Genomic DNA, 26700 nt, shown 5'->3' on the forward strand with positions numbered 1-26700 from the left:
GGTTCTTCTGTGCTTGTATCAGTAATCTAATGCTACAGAGTGCTGTGTAATAAACAACCAACAACCTTCCAGAACACATAGAATAAGTCATTTTCACAAACCTGGCTGTTGGCAGGTGGTGGTTAGGGAACTCCGCGTATCTCATGACTGATTTGCTCACATGGCCAGACACCCAGCTGGATGTTGGCTGATCTGGAGTGGCCTCTTCTTGGATGACTGGAGCAACTCAGTTTGTTCTTCATGCCTTTGATCCTTCTCCTGGGCCAGGACACTAGGCCAGGCATGTTTGTCTCATGGCAATAGCAGAACCCGAGAGAGCAAATCCACTGTGCAAGAGCTTTTTAAGCGCCAGCCCTCTTCTATTTACTGATATTCCATTGCCCAATTCTAGTCCTGTGTCTGAGCCTAGAGTCATGAGAAAAGGCCCTGAAAAATTAGATGGAAAAGGGTGGGGTGAAGAATTGGAGCCATTTTGTAATCTACCATGGTCTTATTGACATGTCCTTCTCAGTCACTTGTCTCCCAGACTGGTCTTTGCTTTCTGGCCAGTAATATATTTTAGATTTATAATATACTTTGTGTGCCTCAGTCCTGGAAACATCCATTTTTTTCAAGGATCCCTGGCTCATTTTAGGGAGAATGGTACTTAGAGACAAAAATCTGGGTGTCTGCGATAATCATGCTTCCAGCCCATTTTCATGGGCAAGACTAGCAAGTATATAGTTTCGAACAATAAAGAAACATTGGTTCTTATTGATGTTTCTGATGCCAATTCAACATCACAGAGCTTTAAATTTTAGCTGAATTTCCTTTTGTTTTTTAAAGACAGGGTCTCACTCTGTTACCCAGGCTGGAGTGCAGTGGCGCAATCGTAGCTCACTGCAGCCTCAAACCTCTGAGCTCAAGAAATCTTCCACTTCAGCCTCTTGAGTATCTGGGACTACAGGCAAATGCTACCATGCCCAGCTAACTTTTAAATTATTTTTTTGAGGAGACAGAGTCTGGATATGTTGCCCATCTAATTTTTCAGGCTCTCAAACTCCTGGGCGCAAGCTCTTCTCCTGCCTTGGCCTCCCAAAGTGCTGGGATGACAGGCATGAACCACTGCACCTGGTCTGAGTGTCCATGATGAAAAATGTGGATCTCTTTTCTCTTGTACAGAAAATCTTAGTTCCTAATAACATTAACAGAATTATTTATGTACTTGGAAATATGTCTGAGAGCACAGTGCTGTGATTAACATGGAATGTTACTACAGCTAGTATGCAGTAACTGTTGTCTAATGATAAGTTTCATTAAAGTCAGGGAATGTGGCTAACACATGGTGCATACCAAATATCTAGCAGAGTATCCCATACGTTGTAAATATTTTTTTAATGGATAAAATGTCTATTGGTTTTGTTGGTTTTTTTTTTTTTTTTTTTTTTAGTTTTGCTTCTCGTACCCATTATTTCTCTTTTTGGAAACACCTACCTTTTCTAAGCATATTCTCATGCAAATGAGTTACTGATCTACTTCAAGCAGAATGCACATAATTTCTTTTACATTTCCTCACCCTCTCTATGTGTAATATTTCCTTGATATGCTAAAGGGCTGTGTGCAGTTCTCATAATCCCAAAGAAAAGGATGTAGTAATCATGTTGGGTACTTTTCTTTAAATATCATGAGTTTTAACAAAACCTAAAAACCTGAAGTGCCTTTGGCATTTCCATGGCATTCAAACTCCTACTTTTTAATCCATTGATTCTGATGAGGATTACTGAGGCTCCTGGTACAATATAAGCCTGCATTCTTTTTTAAGGTCTTGTGACATTTGGGTTATTCTGGAATTTGTGTTTAACTATTTAAAGATTTCCTATTTTGTCCCACAACGGTTGTCTTCATTATCTTTAAGAATGAAGACATTATTGGCAAGAGGAAGGTCTGCAGGTCTGCTCACCACCTTCAAGGACATTCTTTGGCGTTCTCTTCGATAGCCATGGTCTGAGAAGGGTGATTTTTCCAGGTGAAAGATAGGCTGTGGTGTAAACTAAGACATTCCAAATGAAACATACTCACGTAATATAACCTCGTAGACAGTGCTGTCCAGAAGAACTTTTGGCAGTATTGGAAATATTCTATACCCACAGCATCCAACACAGTACCCACCAGCTATATGTGGTTACTGAGAACTTCAAATGTGTCTAGTATAAATGAGGAACTAAATTTTTAATGTTATTTAATTTTAATTAATTTTAATATTAATGGAAGCATGTGGCTAGAGGCTACATATTAGCAGTACGGTTCTAGATTATAAATATGGTTCAACTAAAAATATTTGCATTTCACTCATATTTCCTAAAAGAAACTGGCAGTAGGAATTAATGTCAGCTTTCTAATCATTTTTGATTCTTCTTATAACTTGCCATACACACCTTACTGTTTAAGAGCCAAAGGAAAAATCACTCTCATGAGAGGCAGTGTATCTACATCTGGACTGAAGACCTTCATTTGGCTGCTGTGAGTTCATAGGCTCCCAGCTCCTGACTTTGCAGTGAAAATGTTCAGAATTGGAGCTTGTGGTCCAGTGATTATTGGAGAAACCTGGTGAAAACACAGTCACGAATAGCCTGCAACCAAAATATCAGGTTAATTCTATAAACAAATTATGGCAGAAGCCCGAAAGGGATGAAATGAAAGACCGGTGCAACAGACCTTTATTTACATTATAGCTGCATAATGTTTTTAAAATTATTGAACTGTAAATAGATAATGTTAAACAAAAGTAGAAAGAATAGTAAATAAGCCTCCAAATCTGTTTGTTTTTTAAGTATCATTTTAAGTTCAAAAACTTATGCATGGTTGATGAGCTTTAATCTTTTGCAGTTATTAGTTTTATCAGTGCTCCAAATGTTCTATTCTTGGCCAGCGGGAGGCTCTCCAAGATGGCTTCTGAGTCGTTTTGGCATGGTCCTAATAAATTTTGACCTTTGGGCTCAGATATTGCCTGTCACAGACCTGGAATTAGCCATTTACAGAGAGAATCTGGGTTTCATTTTGTGGGAAATGGTATTTCTAGACTGCAATGTGGGTACTAGAGATTACACATTAATATTTTATGACCATAATATTGATGTTGACTGTCTTAAGATATGTGTTTATTGTATGCTTTTGTTGTCAGAACATACATAAATGCAAGTAAATTATAGGTAGAAATAAAATAAGCAATAGAACACTTTCTATTGCTAGTTATTTAAAATTAAAAGATGATATGAGAAAAAATTACTACATTCATTCTGTATGCTCTTTGTTTCAGAAATTAAAATCTATTACTATGTAAGGATTCTTTGTGATATTTATACAATCAGGGATTAATGTACTCTTCAAAACCAAACAGCATATACAAATTACACTTAGTAATGAGATCTGTTAGCTCAATTGTTAATGTATCTACAGTACCATAAGATGCCATAACATTATTTAAATTTTTAACATATGCATGGCCTTTGAAAACCTTTTTAAAAATGCATTATTGTCAAGCAAAAGTAAACAACATATAAAATCAGCTGATATATGATACTATGAGTAAATAACTGGAATTTTATCTTATTGAGAAAGTTAGAAAAATAATTTGTTATTCTTATATCAGTTTGAAAACAAAAAAGAAACCATCTTCCTAGTCCTAGCTACCAATGCAATTTTTTCCATTTCTGTAATATTTTCAGCTTGAAGAATTGCATAAGTACACAGAAAAATGAGATTAGTGGTATATTTTAAACGCAAAGCACTAGATATATTGCACATGAAAATTAGCAATTGGTGGTGCTGTAAGCTTTCCTTTGGGAAATTTTCTCCTAGGAATCTGACATTGTATGTTTCTTAGAACTCCCATCGAGCGTGGCTTTTCAACTTTATCTCCGTATCCGTATAGCATTAAAATGCACTGTACACTCCCCTGTGTAACATCTTATTGCTTTGCACTGATAAGGATAAAATAATGATAATTGAATCTCATGAAGAGGCACAAAAGTATAATTTGACAAAAAAGAAACACCATGCCTATGCCTCTGTCCTTACTCCACCTGTGTCATGCCCTCCTCATTCTAGGGCAGTTACTCTTACACTAGTGGTTCTGGTCATTGTTTTGTATGTAAGGTGGATATTTGGTGAATCAGTCTTATGATAGTATTAATTGGCTCAATTCATTATACATATATTTAGCATCTAACTTGGTACCAGTCATTATGCTAGGTATTAGAGATAGAAAATCAGGAAGGTGTGGCCTCTTCTCTGGAGAATCATGTACTCTAGTGCAGAAGACAGAGAGTTATAACAAACAAATAACTCTATCATGCTGTGATGAGTAAAAAAATAGGATGAATGAAGTGTGGACTGAAAGCAGAGAGAGATGAATCCTGCCTGGAAAAGGCATGAAAACTGTACAAGGGAATTGGCCTTTATGCAGATCCCAGGAAGATCTTACCTGGCCATAGTGGGAGAAGGACATTACAGGTCAGGGAGCAGTGTGAGGGAGTGCAGAGGACTGGGAGACATGGTGGTGCTCAGCATGCTTTGTTGGGGTGACAGGCATTCAAATGGGAAGAGGGGCCAAGGCCAGAATTGGAAGGATCTTAAATGTCAGGCTAAGAAACTTGACCAAAATAGTTTCTGCCAAAGGGATAAAAAGGAGTTTTAAAAGAGAGAGATGGCTTTGTCTGCATAGAGAATGGAAATAAGGAGAGAGACCCATTAGGAGACTGCTGGAGTAGTCTATGGTGAAGGTGATGACAATCAGAACCAAGGCAGAAACCTTGGAAATGAAGAAGACAGGTGATTTGAGAAGGCGTCGAGAGGAAGAATGGGCAAGTTAGGAAATAATTCAAAGAGGGGATCCCTAGTCACTGCCTTCCCACATTGCTGAATGACCTGTGAATCATATCTGTGGAAGGGAATCAAGGCAGGTCAGCTAAAGAGGTTAAACATCTTCACTAACAATAAAGCTGCTACCCAAGAAACAAAGTTAGTGGTGTAAGCCCTAGCAGAGAAAATTGCCTGCTAGAGCAAAGGAAATAACATTTATTGGGAAATAATATCAAAACCCAGAATGTCCAGAAATTAGTATATATACATACAAATAACCAAGAAAATGAAACACATGCTCAACATAAAAGGAAGTTAATGGTTTGACCTGGAAATGGAACAGATTTCTGGAACTGACAAAGATTTTTTGAAAGCTATTACAACTATCCTCAATGAATTAACATAAGCCTGTTTTTCAGTGAATGAAAATCTCAGCAGAGAAATGGAAAATCTCAGCAGACAACATAAAGGAACCAAATGGGGACTTATAAATAGAAGAATAAAAATTCTGAAATTAAAAAATTTACTGATGGACTTGATAATTTAATTACCATGACTTAGGAAAGATTAAATGATAGATCAATACCCAAGGTGAGGCCAGGAGTGGTGGCTCACGACCATAATCCCAGCACTTTGGGAGACTAAAGCAGGTGGATCACTTGAGATTAGCCTGGCCAACATGGTGAAACCCTATCTCTACTAAAAATACAAAAATCAGCTGGGCGTGGTGGCGCATATCTGTGGGCCCAGCTACTCAGGAGGCTAAGGCAGGAGAATCGCTTGAACTTGGGAGGCAGAGGCTGCGGTGAGCGGAGATCATACCACTGCACTCAGCCTGAGTGACAGAGTGAGACTCTGTCTCAGGAAAACAAAAAGGAAATTATTCAAAATAAACAGAGAGAAAATTTGTTTTTAATGAACAGAGCATCAGAGACCTGTGAGGTGATATCAACTCCCCAATTTATGTGTATCATATCTGTGGAAGGGAATCAAGGCAGGTCAGCTAAAGAGGTTAAACATCTTCACTAACAATAAAGCTGCTACCCAAGAAACAAAGTTAGTGGTGTTGATGTAATACATATAACAACTGTAATTGCATGGGAGTGGACATGGACCTGAAAGCTTAGCAGGTTTCTGTAGTTTATAAGAAGTGGTACATTGTTAACTGCTTCTGGACTTTGGAAATTTAATGGTAGGAGAGAAAATGGATAAAGAAGTAGAAAAACGGTTTGTCAAATTAACAGCTAAAAAATGTGATGAAAGACATACCTTGGCAAATACAAGATGCTTAGTGAACATCAAAACAAAATAAACACAAAGCAGCTCAATCTAAAGCACATCACATCGTTAGAGAAATGCAGATCGAAACCACAATGAGATACCATCTTATGCCAGTTATCCCAGAACTTAAAGAAAAAAAAAAAAAAGTCAAGAAACAATAGATGTTGGCAAGATTGCAGAGAAAATGTAGCACTTTTACACCGTTGGTGGGAATGTAAATTACTTCAAATATTGTGGAAGATAGTGTAGCAATTCCTCAAGATCTAGAAGCAGAAATACCATTTAACCTTGCAGTCCCATTACTGGGTATACACCCAGAGGAATATAAATATTTCTATTATAAAGATGTGTACACATATATATTCATTGCAGCACTGTTCGCATTAGCAATGACATGGAATCAACCCAAATGTCCATCAATGATAGACTGGATAAAGAAAAGATGGTACATATACACTATGGAATACTATGCAGTCACAAAAACGAACAAGATCATGTTTTCTTCAGGGACATGGATGGAGCTGGAAGCCATTATCCTCAGCAAACTAACGCAGGAACAGAAAACCAAACACCGCATGTTCTCACTTATAAGTGGGAACTGAACAATGTGAACAGATGGACACATTGCAGGGAACAACACACACTGGGGAATATTGAGGGGAGAGGCTGGGGGAGGGAGAACGTCAGGAAGAGTAGCTAATGGATGTTGGGCTTTATACCTAGGTGATGGGTCGATCTGTGCAGCAAACCACCTTTATGCCTAGGTGATGGGTTGATCTGTGCTGCAAACCACATTTATCTATGTAACAAACCTGCACATCCTGAACATGTACCCAAGAATTTAAAATAAAAGTGGAAGGAAGAAAAAGAGACCAAAAGAATAAAAGCACGTAACAGTCAACTTCAAAAGTCAAAGGTAGCAACTAAATTTTAAAGGCACCAAAAGAAAAATAATACATTCTGGGAAATAATTCAATTAATGGTTGACTTCTCATTAAAAACCATGGTGGCCAGAAGAGAGTGGAATAGAGTTTCAATATGCTAAAAGGCAAAAAACAAAACAAAAAACCCTGTAAACTGGAAATCTATATTCACAGAAAATATTCTTCAAGAATAAAGGTGAAATGAAGATATTTTCAGATAAAACAAATATAAAATAATGTGTTTTTCCAGCAGACCCGTACAAAGAGAAATCCTAAGGGAGTTTCATCATGGAGGAAAATGATATACAATGGAAACTCAAATCTTGATAAAGAATAAAAAAATCAGAAGTGGTCAATTGTGGATAAATGCAAAGGACGTTGTTTTCTTTTTGACTTTTTAATTTTAATTTCTTTATAAACCATATTGTGTGATAAACTAAAACTATAACATTGTCTTCTGTAATATGTAAAGTATGTTGATGTAATACATATAACAACTGTAATTGCATGGGAGTGGACATGGACCTGAAAGCTTAGCAGGTGTCTATAGTTTATAAGAAGTGGTACATTGTTAACTGCTTCTGGACTTTGGAAATTTAATGGTATATAACTTCTAAGACAACCGTAAAAAAAGCTAATGCAAAGAAATGCAACTAAAATGGGAAAATTAAAATTCTAAAGATATTTAAACAATAAAATGAAAGCCAAATAATGAGAGAGAAACAAGACGGAGGAGACACTTAGAAAACAAACAAACAAATGATAAACCCAACCCAGCCATATACATGGTTTTCTTACATGTGCATATGGTATATTTAAAGGATAGATTTCTGTTTATCAAAATATTTTATATATAAAATGAAAACCACAACTAATAAAATGCACTTTCAACACATAAAACTAATGAATATTTCATATGGGATGTATAAAAATCTCTTATAAATCAATTAGATAAAAACATTCCAACAGAAAAAAAGTAGGCAAAATAAATAAACCAATCAATTTTATAAAATAAGACAAAAACAGTAAATAAGCACATGAAGAGACTTTTAAAGTGATTAACACTCTGATGATGCAAAATAAAATCAGAGATACCATTTTTTGCACCCACTGCATTGGAAGATAGTAAGAAGTTTGAAAATAGCAAGTTATGAGAACTCATTCACTATTGGTGCCTGTTAAAGTGCCACAACCACTTTTGAAAATAACTTGCAAGGTTAAGAATTTCCATAACCCAGGCGAAACCCTGTCTCTACTGAAAATACAAAAACTAGCTCAGCGTGGTGGTGCAAGCCTGTAATCCCAACTACTGGGAAGGCTGAGGCGAGAGAATCACTTGAACCCGGGAGGCAGAGGTTGCAGTGAGCCGAGATCGTGCCATTGCACTCCAGCCTGGGCAACAAGAGTGGAACTCTGTCAAAACAAAAAAGAAAAAAGAAAAGAAAGGAAAGGAGAGGAGAGGAGAAGCAAAAGCCTTGTGCATTTTTACCAAAAGATGTAAAGAAGAATATTCCTAGTAGAATGATTTGTAATAGCGATTAAACTAGGAATGACTGGTATCCATTGTAATATACACTTGAGTCGTGTACATCAGTAAGCACTAAGAGCCAAGACAGTATGAACTATTATATTCACCTTAGAAATATGATATAATATAAATCACTGAGGAACACAGTAAATATCACCTTATTAAGCTCAAATGCAAAGAAAACTAAACAACATAGTATTTAAAGATACATAAACATGTGATAGAACTGTTAAAAGTACTGGAATGATAAAATTCAGGAGAAAGAAAAGCAATCATATGTTCTAATTCTGAAATGGTCTCATTGGTTTCCATTGAAACAAGCAGGTTTTATGTACCTCAAATGTAGTATGGCATAATCTTTTTTTATGTATGTGTTTATTTTATTTTAAGTTCTGGGATACTTGTGCGGGATGTGCAGGTTTGTAACATAGGTAAACATGTGCATGGTGGTTTGCTGCACCTATCAACTCATCACCTAGGTAGTAAGCCCTGCATGCATTAGCTATTTCCTGATGTTCTCCCTCCTCCTGCCCCCCTGCAACAGGCCCCAGTGTATGTTGTTCCCTTCTCTGTGTTCTCATTGTTCAGCTCCCCACTGCACACTCTTAAACAATCATTATGTTTCACTGTGATCAGTAATGTGGGGGTGGGGTAAACGCAGAGAACTTGGAACTCCTGAGCGGGGGTCAAAGGCAGTAAATCTTCATCCACTGAAGGCAAAGTTGATATTTAGAAATTCATTCAAAGTAAAAGCTAGTGAACAAAGGGAGATAAGGTGACAATCAAATTAAGTAGTAACCTTTTTTGCAACTTATATAACAAGCTTAAGTGCTTTCTAAAAAAAATCTAAAACTTGCTACATGAGGGTGACTTCACTGAAATGATTGCACAGGCTTCCATGTGAGTGCTTGTAATGGGAGAGAGCTCATTCGACAGATGCACCTTGGTGTGTTTGCTTAAGAAACAGAAAAATTGACTCATTTGATTTGTTCATGAAAGTATTACCAGGAAAATAAATGAAAATAATTTCACCTAAACATCTGTTAACTTTAGTACTGAATCTTTGGAAGTAATTTACATAATTCGTAAAATAGATTGATCTAGGTCCATGTCGATGATGAAATTTTCATTATAGTGATAGACTTGCATTTTCCTCATAAAATCTACACGTACTTAAATTATAACAACTCTGCTTTTGAATTAATCCAGTCTGCATCATGTTTTTCAGTCATCAACTATTATATGTGAAATGCCTTTACCATCAAACTGGCTCAAGGTTACTGCCTTCACTCAGAAAGATAGTGTTTTCCTTCTCCCTACTGTGGTCCCTGCCTCTCAACCTATAACCCTACATTTCAGGAAGTAATTTTCCCACATGAAATTTTCTTACTGTCTTCTAAGGTAGTGGCTGCAAAATGGTACCTGTCTCTGATTTTATTTTGCATCATCAGAGTGTTAATGACTCTGTTAAAGAGTCTATTCATGTGCTTACTTACTATTTTTGTTTTATAACATTTCTTGGTGTATTTATTTTGCCTATTTTTTTTCTGTTGGAGTGTTTTTGTCTCATTGATTTTGGGGATTTTTTTTAATACAACCCTACCTTTCAGAAATATACCCTTTCATTCATAGGAGATGTATATGTACATGTCCATATGCACACTATTTTGAGTAAGCGTTTTTCCTAATTTTCTAAATTTGAAATCTTGGTTGTTCATATACAAGAGGCCAGACTCAGCATCGATGAGATGTTTAGATTCAAAGGCATGCGCGGCAGCAAAGCAGCTAACTCCTCCAAGCAAGAGCACCTAGGGGAGCTCGTGGAGCAGATGAAAGCACGTTTTGCAGGATGGGGCTATGGGCCGCAAGCATTCTGCATACAGATTTACTCCAAAGTTGGATATAGGAAATTAGTCCCTTTACTAGCAGTTGTCTTTGGCCTCTTGGAATAGCTGCTTTCTTAATCTGCTCTTTGTGTCCTGCCCAAGAATATTCTGACTGTTCCAAAGGTTTTCTGTGTGTGCGCCTGTGCTTTCTATGTCAGTGTGTAAAGTAGGAGAGAAGCATCACGTGAGGCTGGATTAAGAAAATGTAGGTGTATTGTACCATATTGAAAGGGCCCTTTGATGAGTGGGAGCCTATCTTTTTTTTTCAAAACTAGTGATTTTACTTTACGTAAGCATTTGTCAAAAGCTGAGGGGGGTTCTTTGATGTTTCACGTGGTTTTTTTCTACTTCCTCTCTTACAGACACAGAATTCATCTACAGAGAACAGAAAGGAACAGTGCGACTGTGGAATGTTGAAAGAAATACTTCTACTGTCTTAATAGAAGGCAAAAAAATTGTAAGTACTCTCTTTAATGACCAGGATAATTTCGGTTTTTCTTCCTGCAAGTCAATAAAGCAGAAAATGACTTTTGGTTTCAACTTTTCGCATAGCTAAGGAGAAGCCATAAACTTGTAATACTACAGGCTGAGCAACCAAAGATAATGTGAAATTGAAACCACACTAATTTAATAAGATAAAAGCACTGTTTCTTTCAGTGTCCGGGAAATTTCCCCGCAGGTGTTGGGAACAAGTGTTGCATATCATATATAATTAAAAGATAAAGTCCTAAGGCTTTTACACATTTACAGAACAATTGCAATAATGCATGTAGAATACTTCAGGAGAATTTGCTCAATCCCATTTAAAAAAAGCTCATCTCCACATGCATAGGAAGTATTAACTTAGGTACTGTGACTGTATTTACCCTAATTATAATAAGTGATGCTTATGCGTTAAAACAAATACTGAGTCAATATGAATGCCACTGCTTTATAATTTGGGAAAACTTGTTTTCCCAAATGTATGTATACTTTTTGAGACAGGATCTCGCTCCGTTGCCCATGCCGGAGTGAAGTGGTGCAATCATGGCTCATTGCAGCCTTGACCTCCCAAGCTCAGGCAATCCTCCCACCTCAGCTCCTAAGTAGCTGGTACTACAGGCATGTGACACCACGCCCAGCTAATTGATTTTGGTTTTGTTTGTTGATATAGCATCTCGCTATGTTCCCCAGGCTGGTCTTGAACTCCTGTACTCAAGCAATCCTCCTGTCTTGGCCTCCCAAAGTGCCAGGATTACAGGCCTGAGCCACTGTATCTGACCCCAAAGATGTAAATGGCATTAAGATTTGATGTTCATGTGTGGTTAAAGATATGTATTAGAAACATTGACAGAAGTTATATACCAAAATCAATTTAAAGAGAATTAACATTTTGTTTGTTTACAAAATGTTCAGACTCTTATTAGAATAAATAAATCTCCAACTCTAAGCAGTTGATTCTTTTCTTGTTTGAGACACTGGGGAAATCAAAGGATGGAACTAAGGTTAAATCTATGTTAAAAACCAAGAATTGAAACAGGCTGTGAATCCTGAGTTAGAGCGATCATAACAGGGCTCTGGTATGAATCTGAAACATGGAAATCCTAGAATCCTATAATCTGGGATTACAGAAGCTTGTAAAAAAAAAAAAAATCGGTTCCCTGGTTTTACAGATAAGGATACTGAGCCCAGACTTAGAGCATGAGCTTTCGAGTCTCGCAGCTCACTGATGGCTGAGGGAGCATTCGGGCGGGGTCCCAGAAGCCTGCATCCCAGGGAGAAGGAAGGATGGCTTCAGCTTTACCCCACCCCATCCCCAGACCCACAGAAATGCTGTGCTGCCTTCTTCTCCCTCCTAAAGAACATGTAACTTGCTAGTTAAATACTGTCGTTTCTTTTCTTTTGCATAAAGATACCTTTTATTAAAAGGTTTGCTGAGATTTAATATTAGATGGATGCTGCCCTTAACATAGACTGCAGGCGTAAGGAAGGCCTCGCGCTGTTGGATGATGGTGTAGTTCCAAAAACCATCACTTTATTGAATGAAATAGTATTCTGCAAAGTAGGACCTAGGACAAATGCATGTGCCTGCATTTTTGCCTTAAAAAAATCATCTTTGGTAGAATTATTCCCTTAAGAGAGCCTGATTCAACTCACTTAGAAATACTAACGTTGCAGAAATGGTTTTCTAATATTAATAGAGAGGATAAAATGATCAGACTGTTGCTGAGCGTGAGTGCATTTTAATGTCAGAATGTTATTATTTCCTGCGAGGATGTCAGTTTAGTCAAGGCAGAGTGTTGTACAAAACAGCAGCACTTAGCAATGAAATACATGAATGTGAGCCGCCTGCTTGTTCTAAAATCAATAGCTTGTGACAGATCATATATTTTAACTGAAGTTATTTTAGCCAAGTCCCCTTTAATAAGGTGACTTCAGAAACCACCATGGGTAAAGTCCTCATCTCACAAATTCGCTGGCTTATTCTATGTAATGCAATCCTTTTTTTTTCCCCTTAAAATGTCATTTTTCCATCCATTTCATAAACATTTATTAAACACCAAATGTGTACAGCCTGATGGGTTCATTATTCCTTTCTCAAAGCTACATTTACATGCTCCTGTCAACAGACTCAAAGAAAACAAAAAACATGTCATTTAGCATTCTGCATTCTAATTTAATTTAATCTGGATTTAATTTCCACAGAGCCACTTAGTCATTTAAAATTATCATGCCTCAATTGCTCTATCTCCAAATTAAAGCTGATTTCTTCTACCAGCCCAGAACGTGGGTACTCTGTGAGATCCAGCAATGGAATATGTGTATGCTCTGTGTGTTTTCATGAGCAAGCACTGAGAAAGTAAAGCCTGGTGTTCCACAGGGGCCAGAGCTTGGAGGATCGTCCACAGCCCAAAGGAGGACGTTGGACTGGGAATGGGGAGCAGTTGCTCTTCCCTATTCTGTTCTCTTCCCTTCCTGGTGACTGATCAGGTGTTTTCTTCTCATTTGAATTCCAGAAGCTGTGAGCTTGTATAAATGATAAAAAGCAATCTGAGACCAACTGTAATTTTTAAGTTGGTCTATAGAACAGCCTTAAACAAGTTGAGAAATTGAAAGGAATTGGTAAATTATGTGGTCAGCAGAATTTTAAAATATTCTCTACAACCTTAACCTCTAATAACCTCATTCTCTTTCCCTACCCAGTAAAAACAGACCCTCGTCATAACTGGTCACTGCAAGGTACCAAAGCCTGTTTGCCTCCAGCTTCTTCTTTGCTCCTGTGCTTACTGTGATTGGCTCTTACATGGGACAAGTGGATGGAAGGGCCTGCAAATCACTGCAAACATTATGTCAATCCAGCAGGAAATCTTTTAAGATCACTGGTGATTAAGCAAATTCAGAACTTGTGCTAAGTTCTGTATTTACATGGAGGTATTTCACCTTGCCTTCCCCCAAACAATTTCTTTTGACTAAATGTACTAATTCAATCATCCTTTATTGTGCTTCTAAATGGTAGAAATCATGAAATATTTCACAATACCACAAACACTTTATATTGTTGAGTTCAGGCCAGGTGCGGTGGTTCATGCCTGTAATTCCAGCACTTTGGGAGGCCGAGGTGGGTGGATCACTTGAAGTCAGGAGTTCGAGACCAGTGTGGCCAATGTGGTGAAACCCTATCTCTACTAAAAATTAAAAAGTTAGCCGGGCATGGTGGAGCATGCCTGTAATCCCAGCTACTTGGGAAGCTGTGGCAAGAGAATCATTTGAACCTGAGAGTTGGAGGTTGCAGTGAGTCGAGATTGTTCTATTGCACGCCAGCCTGGGCAACAGAGTGAGACTCCATCTCAAAAATAAAGTTTCTGTATGTGTATACATTTAAAATTCTATGATGATTATATTATGGTTCATAATTTGGGGGCATTCTTTTGTTATATATATATATGTATGTATATATATGTATGTATATACATATAGTAGGCTATTTCCTGATCCTTATTATTTGATAGCATATCATATTTGATGGTAGCCAAGAATTGAGTTTTAGAAAACATTTATCAAAATGTCTTGATCCATTTCCTCTTTTGAAAATTTTTGAAGTGTTTGTCTACATTTCTACAGAAAATGAATCAAATAAAAGTACAGTTGTCCCCAAAGCACAAGCACATCATCTCTGAAGTAGCTCTCCTCAGCTATACAGACTGCTGCCCAGTTCTAAGCTCACTGGAGCAGGTTCTGTTTGGGATTTAATTTTGTCTCCCACATAATGCTCAGCACCATGACCTGCACATAGTAGGTGCTCCATTGCTATGTGTTTTATGAATGACTGCTCTAGAGTAACAAATCAATAGAGTTGAGCAGTTTTCCAGAAACATCCATGTGAGTGAGAGGTGTGGAGGGGCACTCAGCACTAGGGTCATGATTTTGAACTTGAGATCTACCTTCCAGCCTTGGCATTGTCCTCTGCTAGGGTTATGACTTTGAGCTTCAGATCTATCTCCCGGCATTGGCCTTGTGCTCTGCTCAGGAACGACAGGACCCCAGCCAGTTGCACAAGGTCTGAATGTCCAGTCTTATCCCTCAGGAGTGTAATAGGACTGAAGTACAGATGTAACAGCTGGAACGTGGGTATATGCCACATGTGGATTCCAGAGCGTTAGGCTAGACCAGAGAGCCTGGGTCAGGCTCAAGGCCCAGGCAGGAGGAGTGGGGTGGTTCTGTGAAGGAAGATACAGAGGATGACCAAGTCCAGAGGAGCATGACAAGGATGCTGCCGCATGTGGGTGGCTGTGTGGGTCCAGGCAGCAGCAGCAGGCAGTGGAATCCATGCCACTTTAGTTTTGAGGTCGATCCGTCATGAAGCTGGGTGTAGCCTGCATCCAGAGGGAGGCAGAGGCATCCAGAGGTGGTAATTACAGCAAGAGGCACTCTCAGAATTCTAAACATCAAAAAACAATCAAACCTAAGCTCACTTTTACTTGAATTATGTGTTTGATGTCACAGAAATTCCAGGACATTATACTTTACTCTTTTAAAAACAATTTTAGTTGTCAATGTTATTTTATTTTTTATGCTCCTTATAAGACTCTTTTCAACAAGTTAGCACATCTTATAAAATGGCCTTTGTTCTATCATGTATCTTGTTTTGTTTTTCCTAAAAAAATGAACCATCACAAATACATCTCATGGTCCAAAATTGAATCTTTGGATGTTTGGCCAATGGTTGCCTGGTTCTTAAAGTTCTCATGAATTTTTCTCTTCTAAGCAGGACACTGACTTCTTTTTGCTTTCCCCCCCTCCCTCCTTTTCTCCTTCCTTCCTTCCTTCCTTCCTTCCTTCCTTCCTTCCTTCCTTCCTTCCTCCTTCCTTCCTTCCTTCCTTCCTTCCTTCCTTCTTTTCCAGTAGAAATACACTTAAAATAGCCTTAATACATTTTGCTGAATTTAATTAAATACATTTATTGGGGACTTAATTCTTATGAAAATTTGACACCATCTCTCCAATTCTTTTAAAACATAATAGAGCAAAAATTATCAGAAGGATGAAGTGTTTCACCAGTGCTTAAGATTTAGATATTTAAAGCTGAAATAGGCTTTAGAGATTGTGTCTTTCAAACTCTTCTTTTATGAAATGAGGAAACTAGGAATTTCTAAGAACAGTTCTCTGGCTTCACTTCCATTGATAGTGCTGTGGACCGAATGCACCAGATCAGAATGAATCACTGTATTGAGCTGTGTCACTCATACTGTTTAGGCCCTTTTTATTCATAATGCTAGCAGTGACAAGAAGCGTTAAGATTTATATAGTCATTCATTGTATCACTTAAATTCTGCCAGGTGTTTGGAAAGCAACTTGGCAATACATTTCAGGATCAGTAACAATATTGATGCATTTTTATTTGCTCCGGGGAATGCTTCATAATAATCTAAAATGTACAAAGTTGCAGCATTACTTGTTAATACAATAGTGAAAACACTTGAAACTAGGAAAATGAGATAACTTTTTAAAAAAAAGATAAAATATGATGTATTAATTAAAGTAATAGGTATGAAGGGTATGTAGTGATACAAAAAATTTTATGATATATTAAATTTTAAAAATAATACAATATACTAGTTTAACAACTATATATATTGAAAGGCTAGAATGTGAATACTGAACTATGAAAATACTTAATCTTGTTGGGTGGTGAAATTTTGTGTATTATTTTCTAGTGCGGTGATTTCCGTAATTGCCATTTCAATGCCATTTATTCAATAATTTTAATCAGGATTTAAAAAGTTTGGCTTCATCTTTCAAAAAACAGCAGACTGCCTTCTCACAATGAATATGTAAGAGCTGTAGACAGTTCCTGGAAATTCTTGAAGGGGAAAATAAGTCGATTATTTAAAAGAAAAAGCATTCTGTTGTTATGGTTATGTCAGGCTTTCTCCATTTTTATGTCTTGTTTTAATTACTAATTTATTTGTTTTAATTGCTTATTTTAATGACTAAATTAACATCTAAATGAAATGTATTTTCTCTAAGTTATATCCCTCTTGATTTTATATAATCATAGATGTAGAATTTGAATTTTTATCTCTGTCTCTAAAAATTAATTAATTCTGACTCTTCCCAGATAGAGACATAAATAGGCAAGTATTATTAGAATCATTCCAAAATAAGAAGAACAAATAATAGGTCTGTTTGTGCTACCAGAGGAACTCCAGAATGTGGTTGAGATTAGAACGCGAGACTACTTTCTTTTTACTTCTTCAAATAAACTCCACTGGATACTTGACCCTTGCATCAATAATTCTCACTTTATTCTATGTCATTTAATGTCTGTCAAGTGCTTTATGCTCTAGTCCTCTCAGCCCTGAAACAGGGTAAATTTGGAAGGAAAAAGAAGCCCCTTTCTTGTCTCTTTCTCTTTTCTGTTGTGCACAGAGCCCGGTGCACTGTCGAACAGGAAGCACAGGATGCTCTGACAGGTGTCATCTCAGCTAGGAACAGGCTGGCCCCGGGGAAGTGGGCTTGGCCTCGGTTTCAGCTCCTGTTGTCCTGAGTTCACTGACCGCTGACAACCACGATGGTGGCTGCAACTTAACTTGTCCAGCAATGGCCCGTGGGCCATCTCTAATCTGAGGCTGGATTTTACTCAGCACGTCAGTGAAAACCGTGAGGGGAAACAGCCGTGTTTTTGTGTACGGTTGCGAGGGCATAAACTGGCAGCTCGCGATGCCCGCTGACATGTTTTGTTTGGCCCACAGAGTGGTTTTTACAAACTAAAACCCAGATTTCTGGCCTCTCTTGAAAAATACAAAGATCTGGCAGCAGCAAGATCCTCATTTGCTCCCAGAGAGCAAAATTTGGCTGGAGCTAGGAGGCAGCTGGCCCCTCAGACAGGACAGGGGCTGACCAGCCCTGCAGTGACCCACACTCGCTGACTTCTAACCAGACTGACCTCCGAGTTCAAAACCCCTTGTAGTTCAGGAACAAAAGGGTGGCATAAAAACTCAATGTCTTCTGCAAGAACATTGCCCGTTGTGAGAAATCGTAGCACAAACTGTCTCAGGATCATCTGTATTCGTTTCTGTCTGTACAATTCCCTGGATCGTCTTTGTCCCCTTAGGTCATTATTTCATTTTTCTCCGGTGTCTCACATGGTCTCTCTCTCCCTCTCGTCTTTTTCTTTTTTCCTTTTCTCTTTCTCGTCCTACTTTTCTCTCTCCTGCCTTTTCTTTTTCTACTTCTCTTAATACAAGATAGAACAGAAAACAAGTACCGTTTACTTACTTATTCTAACGTTTACTGCATATACTATGATTTTACTTTCTGAAGTGGATGAGGCCGAGCACGGTGGTTCACACCTGTAATCCCAGCACTTTGGGAGGCCGAGGCGGGCAGATCACTTGAGGTCAGGAGTTCAAGACCAGCCTGGCCAACATGGTGAAACCCCATCTCTACTAAAAATACAAAAATTACCCAGGCGTGGTGGCACATACCTGTAATCCCAGCTACTCAGGAGGCTGAGGCAGGAGAATTGCTTGAACCTGGGAGGTGGAGGCCGCAGTGAGCCGAGATCACACCACTGCACTCCAACCTGGACAACAGAGAGAAACTCCATCTCAAAATAAAATAAAATAATAAATAAGTACAGTAGATGAGTATTTACATTTATGTCTTTAAAAGATCTGAAAAGAGGCCAGGTGCAGTGGCTCATGCCTATAATCCCAGCACTTTGAGAGGTCAAGGTGGGCGGATCACAAGGTCAGGAGCTCGAGACCAGCCTGGCCAATATGGTGACACAACGTCTTTACCAAAAATACAAAAATTGGCCGGGCCTGGTGGTGGGCGCCTGTAGTCCCAGCTACTCTGGGGGCTGAGGCAGAAGAATCGCTTGAACCCGGGAGGCGGAGGTTGCAGTGAGCCAAGATGGTGCCACTGCACTCCAGCCTGGGTGACAGAGTGAGACTCCATCTTAAAAAAGAAATCTGAAAATAAGTACAGTAGTGGTTTAATCTTTCTGGCCCCAGAGCTACTGTTCCCTGCAGGCTGAGGGTGCTGTACCATCACTCCTCCATCACACGTATACTCTGCCATGTGACAGTCAGGGAAGGCCTTCTCTGGGCAAGGCCCTGACTAGACAAGGTGGTGGATGGATACAGTGATTAATAAAACACAGATTTCTACTCTTATGTAGCTTTCAGCCTGCATATAAAAGAAGTAGTTGTTTCAACATAATATATTTGCAACAGAGGTATTAATCCAATGAGAACAAGGTAAGAAAGATCAACAGGAGGATTGCTATGAACTCTAGATAGAGGCTTGCAGAAGGAACATTTCAGCAGTCCTTGAATATGGGAGAAAAGTCAGAAATGGCATAATAGGCAAAATGAAAAGAATGGATAAATCCACATTTCAGGGGTAGACAGTGTGGTTAGTAGGTTGTTTTGGGAGGGGCTTGAAAAGTTGTGGCTGGAAGGTCTAGGGAAAAGATGGAGAGAGGTCTTCAGGAAGCTTCTATTGTGTGTAGTCTTTAGTCTGTAGCACATGGAAAGGTATCAACCAAAATTAAAGCAACTGAAGCAGAAATAATGTAATAAAGGTTTATTGGAAGCCACATGTGAGAATCGATCTGGGGAAACACACCAACAAAGTTGGACATGTTCCAGAATCTGTTACAAGCTGGAAGGCTTTCAGAAAGTTTAGGAGAAGGGGACACCTCGTATCAGAGTTGTCCTTTATCATGAAGGGGTACAATAAAGAGATTACAATCACTGAAGATGGATTGCAACACACAGGCTAAGATGCCTACATGCAAGACAATCAGTAAAACTTCATGATTCAGAGGCAAATCAGCATCCTTTTCAATGTCAGTAAATCACACAGGACGTCGACAATTTGAAGAGCCCACAGTAAGATTGTTTACTTAGCAACAAGATGACACACAAGACTTCTTCCTCCAGTGACTTAACTTGGAAGTTTGCCTAATGTGACCTGTAGGGGTATCATTTCTCACTTTTGATTAAAAAAAAAATCTAACCTTGGAAGCACTGATGATCAGTCTCCACTTAGGTTAGAAGGGTAGACATCCTCTCCTTCCTTGTCTCTGGGAAGGCTCATTCCCAAGAAGTCATGTCCCTGAGTGGGGAGAACAAACCTTGTCATTGCATGTGGGCCAGGTTGCTAGCAACATGGAGTAGATCATGACATGAGGTTACCTGCCATTCTCCTGAGTAATGAATCAACCTCCAGTCTCTGGATGATCATTATTTTGGCCTTAGCTGTCAAGGCATAGTTTACAAATTCTGGAGAATTCAGGTACAGAGAAAGGAAAATGTTTCAATTTTATTCACAAAAGTATACTTTACCTGATTGTTTTCAAATACAAATAGCTCCTCTATAATTTTTAGAAATATGTTTTGCTATGGTATAGTTTTCTTATTTTATTTGGAAATAAAGATTTAATGAGTAGTATTTAAATTGAACATAAAGATTGAAAATTACATTAAAATTATTTGTAAAAGTTTATCCCATTTATATTTACCTAATTTATTTATTTTTAACAGTTTACCTGGATTGCTTATGAAAATTGAGATATTGGACAAAGTTAGTCATTATTTCAAGTTACTTCCTTGTTACCATTTTTATGGCCTGCGAATATCAGATGCTCATTTAAGGAAGGAGTTTAGGTTAAACATATGGGTATTTTGCTAATAACTCAGAAGATACAGCTGTTTTCATTTAACCAACAAGATTAAACTAGTCTTACCTATCAAAAAATTACACAAAAATCATTATGGTTTTGGCTGGGCTTGTAGTTTTATAACCTTTGTGCCAAACCCTGACATTTAAAAATATCTAGCAGAGACAAATATAAAAATGTCTTCCAAGTATAATGAGACAAAAGGGAGTGCTGACAATCTTGAAGACATTTCTACTTTTATTTTATCAATAATTTAAAAACCAGCTTGTTTGTTAAAGATAAAGATTAACTTAAGTCATGTGAACTTGGGAAATATTTGTGTTTACTAATTTATGAGTGCTCATTTATTTATGTTGATTTGGTACCAGGTAGACACAACAAATAATGCATCTAAATACGTGTAAACACATCTAAATATACACAAACACAAATAAAGATTTTACAGCTTTCATTTTAGAATTTTATTTCTTTTTTTTTTTTTTTTTTTTTTGAGATGAAGTTTTGCCCTTGCTGCCCAAACTGGAGTGCAATGGTGCGATCTCAGCTCACTGCAACCTCCGCCTCCCAGGTTCCAGCAATTCGCCGGCCTCAGCCTCCTGAGTAGCTGGGATTACAGGCATGCACCACCACGCCCAGCTAATTTTTTGTATTTTTAGTAGAGACAGGGTTTCACCACACAAACTCACTAATTGATAAAAGACAGCTGGATCCAAATTACGTTTCTGACAAAATTGGGACTATTCATATGGCTAAACTTTTTTTGCCCCTGTGGGTAATGAAAGCTGTGGACCAAAAGTTTGGGTAAAGCAGTTTCCACGTAAGTTTGATTTTTAAAAACTTCTTTTACCATTTTTTATAAGTTTCAAATGAGTTAAATTTTCAGTGTTTACATTTTACCTAAAAACTGACCAAATTGCATAATAAAGACAAAATCTCCAAGTAGTCTTGAAATAGTAACAGGTCTATCTTGTGTTTGCTGGTCTTGTTTGATTAGCAAATGCAGGTAGGAAAAAATTTTTAGCAGTTTCTCTCTTTTTTTGGTGGGGGGGTGGCGCTTTTTCCTTTCAGCCTTTGTAGCAGAAAAAGCAAAATTTTTGTGCTAGACACATACAGGATTGCTCTGAGCTCAAGATTCTGACTTATTAGACCTGAGGGCCTAACTTTTCTAAACATTTATCTATCTTTTCCTTTTAGATTATTAATTGTTCAATTAAGCATTCCATTTTAATACGAGTGGCTGAATCTATTTTACCAATGCCAGTGGAAGATCAGGATCATAAATGGTCTGGCAAAGCTTGCAATAAATCAATTGGTGTCATTCATTAGTTTCAGTTTAGAAAAAAATCTTGTTGGATCTGTATTTTTATAATCTCAGTAATTTCATTCTCATACTGTAGTCCTTCCATTTGCTCCTTTTGTTCCAAATTCATACATTTCCCTCTTTTGAGAGAGAAGGAAATGTGTGCATTGTGAAATTCCAAAAATCTCTGCCTAAGAAATGTACAGGAGCTGACAGAACAAGCAGAGACGGACGAGGAATGAGGAGCAGTTGGAGGTAAAAGGGACCAAGTCTCTGAAGTCTTTTTCAGTGCAGTAATAGTTGCGAATATCCTTTTGTTTACCTCTTGAATGGAGACGATTTTTTCTTTCAAAATTTCTTATAGAAGCTTCTAGGTGCTGTTAGAAGTAAGTCTTCCATTCAATTTGTCTGATTCTAAATCCAGTTTTTTCCAATTGTGTGCCCAAGTAAATCATTTTAGGCATTTCAAAAGATCCCCATTTTGGACGTTGCTGTTTATGACCATGCCAGGTTAGGTGGATCCACTTATCTAAGCCCTTGCTGGTAAAAGGACCAAAAGTATTTTGCATAAAACCAGCTGGTATTGATTAGAGGCAGTGCACTCTCAGTCTCAGAAGACCTCCTTTCCATTGTGATTATTTTGGGTGAGCCCAGCTATGCAGTGGAGCCAAAGTGCCCCTCATGCCATCACTAAGGAAAAGTGCTTTCACCCCAGACCTCCAGGGAAAAATTCACAGAGCTATTTTACCCTGCCCTAAAATTCAGCAAAAACCCTCACCTTGAATTTGTAACGAGGACACTCGTTCTGAGAAAGACGTTGTATTTTCTAGCCAAGGAGAAAGCCAGCTTCAAAAAACTCACGACTTGGACCAAGACGGGAAGTTTGTTGGTTTCAGGAAGAACTCATCTGTAGCGCCCAGCAGCGGCATCCGAGCTCACAACGGGTTTGTTGCCAGGATCTGCGTGAAGGTTGGAAGCTGTGCTGCATGGTCCAGGGAGGTCACTCCAAAGCCTACTGGCTACACCATAATGCTGACAGAAATTAAGGCTGTTGAGGCAGAAATAATTTGAGAAAAGGTGTATTGGAAGCCAAATGTGAGGATCAGCCCAGGAAGAGACACCAACAAAGCTGCGAGTGTTCCAGAGTCTGTTACAAGCTGAAAGGCTTTTGTAAGAACGCTGAAGAGAAGGGAGGGGACTCCTCATATCTGAATTGTCCTTTTCCTTGCAGGGTATGATGCAGGGCTTACAACCATTGGCTACCAATTGCAACATGCAGGCTGAAATGTCTGTATGTGTGCAAGAAAATTCGTAAAACTTCTTGATTCAGAAACCAATCAGCATTTTTTCAAGGTCAGTAGGTCATACATTAATCAGCCACATCAACAATTTGGGGAACTCATGGTGAGATTCTTTACTCAGGGACAAGATGTCACCATGCAGCACAAGACCTTCTCCCAGGTGGGTTAGAATTTTTGAGCCGGACCAAGCCAGTGTGCTTTAGGAAAATAACTGTAACCAATAAAAAAAGAGGTTTAGAGAAGGTAAAGATTGTAAACAAAACATTGACAGTGGCTGCTTCAAGTCCAGGTGAATGTGATGGAGGTTTTAAATTAAGGCAATGGCTTTGAAGACACAGAGGAGAAGTTGGTTTAAAGTTCTGTAAAGTTGGTTACACCACAGGAGTAGAAGTGATAACACTTGACTTCCTTTTGTGTACAGGCAGATGAGATTAAACAATATTCTATGTTGTCTGGGGTTTTTCGAGCCTTGCTCTTGGGTGGGGAGATGTCAAACTCAGAACTGAAGTGGGAAGAGTGACAGATTGTGAAGCAGAAAACCAAAGCCACTTTGAGGAGTAAGCTACTACAAGGTATATGTAGAGTTCATTAACTAATAGTTGATACTTTGAGTGTTTACCGTGTGACTAAAGAATCCTAAACACTCTACTTTCATTATCTTATTTAACCGAAATCCTTAGGAACTCTGTAAGCTTCAGTACTTTATTATTATTTTAAAGCTCAGAAAAAAAGCAGTTAAAAAACCTTTTTCTAAGTCACTCAGCTGATAACTGATAGTCCTGAGAGCTGAGCTCAGCTTTGTCTAATTCCAAACTAGATTATTTCTAGACTGCATACAGGATCGAGCTGTAGCCTGGGTTGCTGCAGTTGTAAGATGAGGCTGAGGCCATCATTCCATTACTGAGAAGGATGCCACCGCTTCAAACACTGTGTTCATGTCTGTGAGTCCATCATTACGTATCACCTGATTGCTCCCGGAAGCCGCTACAGGTGTCCTAAAACAAAGACTGGAGATGCAAAACATTGAGTCAGTTTAGCCTAATGCAAAAAAAAAATAATTGCTGACACAGCTGTCCTGGGGAATGATCTGTTTCAAGGTTAGACAGAACTGAGCTGTAAACCATCTGGACACTTTTTCAATGTGGATATTTAATCATCTTTCTACTCTGCTCTGTAGCATCTCTGTTTTCAGGTTTTCTCTGACTCAGTAAATGCAGTGCTGGGAGCAGCACCTGAGTCTGTCTGATTCAAAATTAAATTATTCTTGGGTGAATTCACGGCCCAGAGGCAGTCTGTGGCCACTATCATTAACATTATCGCCAGGCCCAAGTGTTCTGTCTTTCTCATTGACCAGGAAGGGAGAATATGATCATCTATTTATGTTACATTTGATGTGTGCACCCACAGAGTTGCACATAGCATTCTCCTGTAACAATCTTTGCAGTATTTGTCTTTTGTTGATCATTATTCATCTTGTATATTTAAGGTTTTTTTTTATTATGTGTTTCATTTGGAGGTTGTATTCAAAAAAGCCTCTGGGTATATTTATGCTTTCTACCATTCATTTCCCTTCTATTACTTGACAAATTAGGGGTATTATCATTTTATATCTCTGTCTTCCGCTAACAGCCACCTTTTCTTTTCTGCATTTATTATCACATACGTATTTATCTACTACAGGAAAAACAAACCAATCCTTTAGATATGTATCTCCTCAGAAACATGCCTAGAATTTGATATAAATGGGATAATCATACATGTAGACCAGTATTTTTAAAGTCAGCATAATGTTATTAAAAATTGTGTTATTGATATAACTGGTAGCCCCAGGTAATGCAAAATGTGAAATACTGTATACACCCATCTCTTTAGTAAGTATAAAAGTTATAAGCAAAATATTAACAAGTGGAGTTCAGCTATGTACCAAAATCATAATATGCTAAAGTAAGGTTTAATTATTACAACAGCATTTAAATATCAGGAAATCAATCAACAAAATGTATTAGAACTACAAAATGATAGAAAAATCCTTACAATTAAGTCACTAGATGCTGAAAAAGAGATCTCATAAAGTTTATCAACAGCTCCTAATAAAAATCCTTGCTAATGTAAGAATAAATAATTGCTTAAATATGCTAAAGTTTGTTTACCAAAACCCAACCGTCAGTGAAAACCATTTAAATGACAAACAATAAAACCATTTCAATTATAGTCAGGTATCAGGCAAGAATACTCACCATCACCAGTAATATTTAATATGTTCTTGAAGAAAGTGCAACCAAACCATATGATTGAAATAAGAACTAGAAAATAAAAGAAAAAAAAGAAGTCTTTTTTCCTCATAATAGAATTTTATTTCTGAAAAACCTAAAATACATTAGTTTTTTAAAAACTAATAAGAATATATCTTAATATGGCTAAATACATATGAAATCAATAACTTTTCTCTTCACCAATAGAAATACCTTGAAGTGAAAATGGAGAAAATATTCCATTCATAAAAAGAACAAAAATATAAAAAGACATAAAATAAATCTGACATGAACTCCAGAAGACCGAATAAAGCAAAAGCAAACTATAAGATCTTGTTAAAAATTTGAAAACATTAAAGAAATGATATAATATTAAATAAGAAAACAATATTTAAAATGTTAATTATTTGAAAATTGATATCAAACTTTAATACAACCCTAATTAGAACTCTGAAACAACTTTAGTGTTAAACATTTTGCAAAATGATCTTGATTGTCATATATAAGAATAAACACCTTTGTGTAGCCATGAAAGCATTTCAAAATGCATAGTAATGTATACTCTTTTACCAGAAGTGAAAACACATAAGAATGACATTATATTCAACTCAACAACAATAATAGCTAACACTTTGAGTACTTATTATGTACCAGGTATTGTAATTACTTTATTAAATTTGTGTATCAAGTATGAGGTAGGTATAAATATTAACTATACAGAGACACAAAAAATTGAGAAAATTTCAACATCTCTCATAGTGAATGGTATAAACAGGATATGAATCACAGGCTTTCTGAATCCATAGTCCAAGCTTAAAGCCATCAAACTTTGTATAGGAATAGCAAAGAGAGTGGTGAAAAACTAGAGAATTTGAAAGAAGCTACCAATGTAAATGAGTATTTGACATGAGAAACACCAGGGTAGGGTGACACACTCAGAACACAGTGCTGGCATACCTAACTCTTCATCTACAAAGACGTAATGTAAGTCTCATTGTACAAATATACAAAATTAAGTTCCAATTGAATTAGAGGCTTAAATGTTTTTAAAAGTCTGTAATTTGGTTTCATAAAAAGAGAGAACTTGTTAATCAAAATTGGAAATTCTGAAGTTATAAAAGATAGCCTGGCCGGGCGCGGTGGCTCAAGCCTGTAATCCCAGCACTTTGGGAGGCCGAGACGGGCGGATCACGAGGTCAGGAGATCGAGACCATCCTGG

The 26700-nt window shown here is 37.7% G+C and overlaps 1 protein-coding gene across 2 annotated transcripts in view; it reads left to right on the forward strand.

Annotated features, from left to right (window-relative positions):
* DPP6 (dipeptidyl-peptidase 6) overlaps nt 1-26700 on the forward strand; it is a 588928-nt gene that overhangs the window by 222387 nt on the left and 339841 nt on the right. For both annotated transcript variants that reach the window (XM_011941531.1, XM_011941532.1), the window contains exon 4: nt 10820-10914. In XM_011941531.1, the coding sequence (XP_011796921.1) occupies nt 10820-10914 (95 nt within the window). The remainder of the gene's footprint in view (nt 1-10819; nt 10915-26700) is intronic.

This window comes from Colobus angolensis, unplaced genomic scaffold (genome assembly GCF_000951035.1).
Source record: "Colobus angolensis palliatus isolate OR3802 unplaced genomic scaffold, Cang.pa_1.0 Scaffold2, whole genome shotgun sequence".
NCBI lineage: Eukaryota > Metazoa > Chordata > Mammalia > Primates > Cercopithecidae > Colobus > Colobus angolensis.